General features: G+C 28.4%; 2 protein-coding genes across 3 annotated transcripts in view; one reads left to right on the top strand and one right to left on the bottom strand.

Moving 5' to 3' along the window:
- The first annotated feature begins 2382 nt into the window (after positions 1-2382).
- LOC115243186 (serine/threonine/tyrosine-interacting protein-like) lies at positions 2383-4933 on the top strand. The gene is made up of 5 exons (XM_029819967.1): positions 2383-2616; positions 2738-2839; positions 3100-3251; positions 3569-3757; positions 3988-4933. Exons 1-5 carry the CDS (start codon positions 2557-2559, stop codon positions 4199-4201), a joined length of 717 nt encoding a protein of 238 aa, XP_029675827.1. The 5' UTR covers positions 2383-2556; the 3' UTR covers positions 4202-4933.
- Positions 4934-4956: 23 nt separating this feature from the next.
- The window catches only part of LOC115243187 (NPC intracellular cholesterol transporter 2 homolog a-like), a 3726-nt gene continuing 868 nt past the window's right edge, over positions 4957-7814 (bottom strand). Inside the window, exons 2-5 of one of the 2 annotated variants that reach the window (XM_029819968.1) lie at positions 7745-7814; positions 5782-5895; positions 5489-5670; positions 4957-5205 (exon numbers count right to left, since the gene is read on the bottom strand). In XM_029819968.1, the coding sequence (XP_029675828.1) occupies positions 5122-5205; positions 5489-5670; positions 5782-5895; positions 7745-7814 (450 nt within the window). In that variant the 3' untranslated portion in view covers positions 4957-5121. The remainder of the gene's footprint in view (positions 5206-5488; positions 5671-5781; positions 5896-7744) is intronic. The other variant, XM_029819969.1, reaches the window with a different exon arrangement.

Raw genomic sequence — 7814 nt, 5'->3', positions numbered from 1 at the left:
AAAAAAAATTGTAAATCGTATAAAAAACTTTTTTCATTTATACAATTGTAATTGTAACTCCATGCATAAAATTGTAAATAGCATCTTATGCTAAGAAAATCATTAAGTAAATTTTAAAAAAATATGTTCTACAAAAAATTCAATTTTATTTTGCATAATTAATAATATATAATTTAAAATAAAAATAGTAATTATAATATTATCCGAAATCTCTATAATTGATTATTAATTTGCTTTGTCACGAATTGTAAACAATCTAAGATGGAGTTTAATGCTTCTGATTATAAATGCCATTAATTTACTTCAGAATGCCCAGCAATGACTTTGAGAGCGACAAACATGGAACTGATGCTTCTTACACGCGCGAGATAATACGGTTCTCCATGTGATGAAATGGGTGGTGCTATCCAATACCCTTCACTTGCAAGCACTTCGAATTGCGCTGCGCAAATGACAACGATTTATTGCCAGCGCTATTCACTCTGCAAAGAAATGTTACCGTACCATGCAATTTATCCATGTTCCACAATAAAAAATACGAGAGCCAGTAAAATGGAAACCTGACATATTTCAGTCAACATAAAAATATGAAGAAAATGAATTTAAAAAATTTAATATATTTTATGAATTCTTTCATGAATTTTATATATATCCTCGACTTATTGTAACAAATACAGAGGAATATGAATATATATAAATTATATTTTAATTTTGTAACAGATTTTGATTTTTGTAATTAAATTCTATATATTTCCAGCAAATTATATACGTGTATATGTTTTCTATCCAATTCACAAAAAAAGTCGCTTTTGGCTTTTAAATAAATAATGCAAAACCTAATTAAAAATGAAAGTGCAATTCAAAAATACATAACCGAGCGAACGGAATATATATCATAGTTTCTGCGGAAGTGATCACTCTCGCATTTTTTATAAGCCTCATCGGCGCGAAACGCGTTACGAAGAATGCATAAGCTGAAACTACATAAGCTAGTCACACATGTGCAGGACATACATACATATATACATACGCGGACTTTCATCGCGAAAGCGTGGCACGTCGTCGATCGAAATAAGATCGTATTACCGTATCCCGGAAGAAAACGAACGGTTACCGCAACCAGAAACCGTCGTAAAACGCATTAAATAGTTCGTAACTAAATTACATACTTACGTCTCTCCCTCCCCCGATGCCTAATATGTCCGAAAGCGCTCTGCATATTTCCTACATTTGAAAATTTTTCCCCGATACGCGAAAGGATAAGAATCGCAGACTCTGTTATTACACGTCCTGTTGAGCGCTTTGCAAATCATTAATTTTTTTCTGCTCACCTGTGTTTGGCAGTGCGATATGTAACGTGTTTATCATAACGAATATATAATTAGCGATACTATTTGCACGATTGTGTAAGAAAAATAATCATTAATTCGATGGAAGATATTTCTTTGAAAAGTTAAGCAACTTTGTCACAAAAAGCTGAAAAGGCAAACGATAGATAATGATAAAGCTCCCTTTTTTACGAGATTTTTAATTATATTTATAAAAAGATATGTTAATTTTAAAAATATAGAAAAAAATATGGATGTATCAAAAACGCTTTTCTATTGATATAAGACTTAAGAAATGATCGCGGGATATAATACACTGCCAGATATCGAACCATATGGCAATATTTTTCTCAATATCAATTATATATAAAAAAACAACTATATGATATTTCTTTAATAACATTTCGCACTGAAATGTTTTAGAACATTCACCAGCGATTTCGTTAATGTCGGTCTTACACATGATTTATCGTCGTTTTCTTAGCAAGTCGCGAGATCGACGTGTACGTTGAAATATCATGCAAAAAAGAAACATTAATCACTAACATTAACTATTAACGGCCGAAATGTTCCATTTTCGAAACAGAAATTTCACATTATAAAGAAAATATATATAATATCAGTAAAAAATAATTTTTTATCTTAAATCTTTCAGTATCTAAGTTCCAAAAACAGCAAATTATTAGAAATATTTAATAACTTTAATCATTTTAAGTAAACTATTGAAATCTCTGAATATATATATATATAATAATTGCAATATTTGATCCCAGAAAATCATAATATTCATAATATAATAATAATTAAAAAATAAATTTATAAATTTAATTGTAAAATTCTTTATATTATAATTACGATCTAAGATTGTAATTATAATAATTATAATGTTAAAGACCGTTCTTTAACATTATTATTATTAAAGTTAATTTCTTGGTGATTAAACACGACGAGGCACATGTGTTTGACAACTGGCGGAATCACATGTTTTTGACAGCTGGCAAAAGCATATGTTTTTGACAGCTGGCGACATCTATCGGCATCAATAGTCGGTGCTGACAATGATTTCGACCAGAGGTCATCTGAGTCTGAGTGAATCTGACAAGAATGAGTGCATCTTTTGCATATAAATGGCCATCGTGAAAAAAACGTGATCGCGATCACAACAACGACACGAGTACGTTTCTAAGTTCGTTTTTTCATTCGTATATACTTCGGCCATCGGGTGTGCATGAAAAATTATATGGCGATGCTGTCGATGGACGGCAACGACAACATCCCTCCCAACGAGGTTATATAAACAGCTGATCGAGAGTCAAAACTGACAAAAATTTAGCTCTACTCATTTCTCTTAGCTTTTGTTAAAATATATTTAATGAATAATATAAATAATTGTTATATCAATATTGCAGGAAAGCAACAGGATCAAATCTGAGGACTGTGTAGGAGTACCTAATATTCTTGGATTAAGCAGACCTAAAGAATGGACATACACGATGAGAAGGCACATGCAGGTAATAATTTAACACAATATACGACATATTTCTAGAACAAAGATCAAATTTTATCAACATATTTTGCTAATTATATTGATAAAAAATTGTTATACAAATATAAATCTGCGAAAACACTTACTTTTCGATTTTTATAGTTTCACAAAGTTTAATTAAAAAATGGATAAATAAGTTTCTCATTTCTCTTATTTTTATAAAAGAGAAAGAGAGAAGAAGATTATATATCATTAGTAAAACTAAATCTATTGCATCACATACAGGAGGTGGTACCTGGGGTATTTCTTGGCCCATATAGTGCTGCTAGCCGTTCCAATTTACAATCTTTGCTAGATCATGGAATAACACATATAATTTGCGTCAGACAAGCTATTGAGGCAAATTTTGTAAAGCCTAACTTTCCCCATAAATTCAAGTACGTAGTGCCTCTTAATTATGATAGAGTTATGAATAAAATCATTTAACACAAAAGAGAATTAGAAAAATTTAAAAAACCCTTTGACGAAAGCTCTGATTCTTTGTAATTCTTTTTTTTTTTTTATTCTCTTAATTTTATTAATATCTTAATACATAATCTTATATTATTTTCTGATTTCGCTATATTATCTCTCTTCATATTTTTAACATGTTATTAAGATCTATTTAATTGATTTAATTAATATTCTCTTAATTCTCTCATTCTTGCAACATTCTATCTATATGTGTATGTATATTTTATTATATTTTTTAAAGATATCTAGTCTTGGATATTGCCGACACGATGACGGAAAATATTATTCAGCACTTCAAGAAGGTAAAAGTATTCATTGACGAAAGTTTGAATTTAAACGGACGGGTTTTGGTTCACGGAAATGCTGGCATATCGAGATCTGCCGCGTTGATTTTAGCGTATATTATGGAAACATACGAACTTTCACAAGTGTAAGCCTTTTTCTTTTTATAACTTATATACTATATCATTCGATTTAAAATTGTCCAAAATTTTGAATATAAAATTATATAAAACTTTTATAATTGAAAAATATAAAAAGATTCTAGCTCATTCTACTTTTTGACAAGAGAGAGTGAAAACTCATTTCATGAATTACTCTATGAATTTTTGTTTTCATTAAAATTGCAATAGCAATAAATCCTTCCAATGTTTATTGTAGGCAAGCATACATGCTAGTGCAGCAGCGAAGGTTCTGTATAAACCCAAATGAGGGCTTTATAATGCAACTAAGAGAGTATGAGCCCATCTATAAGGCTGAGAAAATGTTGAAACATAGTCAACAAAGCTTGGAAGGTCAATGTAGCAAACGAACGATCCATCAAATTGACCTGGATAATCAACCAGATAGGATTGAGGATGTGACTAACAGTTGATAATAATTTAGAGCAGAGAGATCATTTAAAAAAAAAGAAATGGGAGAACAAAGTTACCAAGATTTGTATTGAATCAAACTGACAAAATTTAATTTTTATTTTAGCTGCACTTTATGCATACGATTTTCCTTCCCTATTCTTTTAAATACAGCAAGTGTATAATGTAGCTAAAAAAAAGAGTAAAACTCGAAGCTAAACCTGAACACCAATATTTTCAGTATTTTAATTGTGATAACTAACATCTAACTCGATGACTCGCTAATCATCGAGTTGATTAGACTAATCAGCAAATTATTATTTTTACCTTCAATATTCTGTTTTATTTAGTTATTTAAAGGCTCCTGTGGTCCCTCATTGTGGTTATGTTGTATTATGACATATTAAAAACAAGAATTTAATGTGAATCTTTTTCTTGTGTGAAACAAATTTTTTAAAAACTGGTTTTTCTGATATCATAATTTAATATGGCTGTAGTGAGAAGACAAAAGCTTCAAGAAAATTCTAGAATGAATTATCATAGTTTAATTATAAATTTTAGATCTAATATAGAAAATATTTTTAATAAAAACCTCATAAACAAAAATATCTAATAAAACAGATATCCAAAGGTTAATATGTCAGAGTAATTAATTGCTCTATTTTTATTTATAATTATCTTCAATTGTTTATAACTGTTGTTAAAACATTGACATTTGTAAAATATATACATGTATTAAAATATATATTATAGATGATATTTTTTTAAGTCTTTTTTATTTTGTTATGCTTTATTTATTTTCCTTACAAATGCATTTTAACATATTTATAATATTTAAGTTTAAATAATATATCGATATATTTTTTATTTTGGAATTGGCACAAACTCACTTTAGTAAAGTAATTTCTTTAATTTTTTAATTTAGAATTGTGAGTTCTTTGACTTACTTAACTTTGGCTGGAAATTCAATGCATACTATATTTTTTCCATCCTCGTCCACGAGCTCCCATTTAATATTCACATTCACCTGAAGAACAAATAATAAAAGATAACATTTTCAATCATTAAAAAAATTTTTATTTTATTTATTATATTATAAAACTTAATATTAGATTTTTAAAAAATTTTGAATTTTGAATTTATTAAAATAAAATTTAGTAACACGTCTCGATATATATATATAGAGATTTAACTTAAATATATAAATCAAATCTAAATTAGATTAAATTTAAAATTAAATTCAAAGTAAAAGTAGAAATAGCAAATATATAAGAACAAAAAAATAAATATGAATTTTAAATGCCAATTACCGAAGGGAATTTTTTCTGCACAAGCAATGAAGTTGTGTAATGATACTCTTGATCCTTGTGCAGAGGACAAGCGACTCCATCATTAAGATCCTTGCATACATCAGGTTTATCAAAAGGAAAAGGTATTGGAATGTCAAGCAATATGCCATATACACGTACGTAGACTTGCGTGATGTTCTTGTCTGCAAAAAAATGCGCAAATAATCGCTATGAATAGATAACACAAAATTATATGTATATGTAAACCTATTAATATTTTTTGACTTTTCAAACATAATTTATCAAGTGCTTACTCGGTATGAAGTTAATAGATATTGATGCGTTAGTACCGCGCACTAAAGCACATTTTTCATCCGACGCTTGACATCCTGAGACCGATACATTCGTAAATGTGCCCAATGTTGAACCTGAAATAGAATGGAAAAAAAATTAATATAAATTATATCTCACTCTAAATATGTATAGTAAATAATCTACATGTAAGAAATATATCATAGATGTGTGTTAAATTTGTCACACAAATATACTATATATATAAGTAACAATATATTAAATATATTAAAAAATGATAATTTTCAAGAATATTGAAAATATTAGTTTTAACATTATTTGACTTGAAAATTTGAATGCGATGATATGTATATATAAATATATATAAAATTATATATATATATATATATATATATATATATGAAATATGTATATTATATTTACTAATAAAATTTCAAGAAACCGATTACAATTTTCAATGAAAAGTTTCCTTAAATAAGAAATTTCTTTGATAAATGATTCCTATTGCTGATGACTAGCATCGAACTTTGTCATTATTCATTATTTCATTCTTATCTCAAACGATAAGTTAACATTCGCGTAAGACAAGTAACATGCGTGCATGAGTCACATTGTTATTTTTTCCGGTAAATGACATATACATTACACACATCTTCACTCTTGATTTTGACAGGTCATACACATTATGATTTGATAATATAATCGGGGAGACAGTTTTACAATTGGAAACAAGACAAAATGCACTTTAAAGAAAAATGGTATAATGCTATTCTACAGAAGTTCTTTAGAAATTATAACAAAAAAAGAATACATTTTTTACTATCCTTTTACGATAAATAATAAATACTAAATCCCGCGATCGCTGCGAAATAATTACAAGAGAGAATTGTCATTGCTATTTTTATTTACATATACAGGGTGTCCCCAATTTAAATGTCAAAACTTTAGGATTTTTGGTGAAAATTATTTGTTTCATTTTTTGCGATTTTCTTCAAAACAAAGCAAAAACGAGCAAATCTCTAAAGGACTTTTTGTCTTAGTTTATCGGTCCCATATACGCTCCTAAAGTTTTGACATTTAAGTTGGGGACACCCTGTATATATATAATATATCATCTTCGAAGGGGATTTTATTTCCCCTATGATATAGATACAATAATACAATAAAAAAGCAAAAAGCAATTAGAGGCATTTGTGATAATAGATGCGTTCTTACGTTATCAAAAAAAGCTATAACAGTCATTCATATATACTTATTGTTAGAGTCTGTGCATATCTATATCTGTCCATTGAAATCTGAACTCATTGAAATTAGAAATCTATCAGTTTCACTTACAGATATACTATTCGTGTTCAAACAGATGTGTACCTAGAAAGACTTTGGAAAGGCAAACAAAGAAAAGATTAAAATGATAATTAAAATAATCCATTTGCTTTAGTTATCATTTCTAAAAATAATAGGTAATGTAAATGGACCTCCGATTGCCTTTCTTTCTTCATATCGACCTTTATCTCCTTCAAGACATATTACAAAACTTCTATGATTTTAGACGATAATACGATAAACATGATAAAATTCGTGAAAAATGTAGCGCTCTTTTTCACCATTATAATTATCACTAACATTGATTATAATTAACGTTAATTAACATAATATCTAATTTTGCACGAATGTCTCTCTCTTTTTCCATTACAATCATTTTAACGTTCCTATAAAGATTTAAAGATTCTAAATGTGCAATAAACAATTATCTGAAAATACTCTTAAAGCACTGCACACAATTGTTATTAATATCGACTATAACATTAATAATTTTAATTTTGTATGGCGCGGATTTACATTGTAATCCAGTATGAATTTTCCTACCAAAGTTTTAAGGCACGAAAATCAGGATGATCGATACAATATACAACGCTCATCACCTAAGAATATTGCGTGAAAATTTCGCAAAACGCATATACTCACCACAATTCGAGAACTTGACGGCGAGACAAGACGCAGAATAGCACAAAACGCATAAAAGCGCAAACACGAC

The sequence above is a fragment of the Formica exsecta genome, unplaced genomic scaffold (genome assembly GCF_003651465.1).
Source record: "Formica exsecta isolate Colony F162 unplaced genomic scaffold, ASM365146v1 scaffold696, whole genome shotgun sequence".
In the NCBI taxonomy this organism is placed as follows: Eukaryota; Metazoa; Arthropoda; class Insecta; order Hymenoptera; family Formicidae; genus Formica; species Formica exsecta.
The sequence above is the reverse complement of the archived record's forward strand: the minus strand, read 5'-3'. Positions and strand labels throughout refer to the sequence as shown.

Excerpts from the sequence above, each read along its gene's own strand:
- LOC115243186 (XM_029819967.1), top strand. The coding sequence starts at position 2,557 with ATGAAAAATTATATGGCGATGCTGTCGATGGACGGCAACGACAACATC. Across the intron at positions 2,617-2,737 it reads ACAACATCCCTCCCAACGAG|GAAAGCAACAGGATCAAATC; the intron begins GTTATATAAACA and ends TCAATATTGCAG. Across the intron at positions 3,252-3,568 it reads AACTTTCCCCATAAATTCAA|ATATCTAGTCTTGGATATTG; the intron begins GTACGTAGTGCC and ends TATTTTTTAAAG.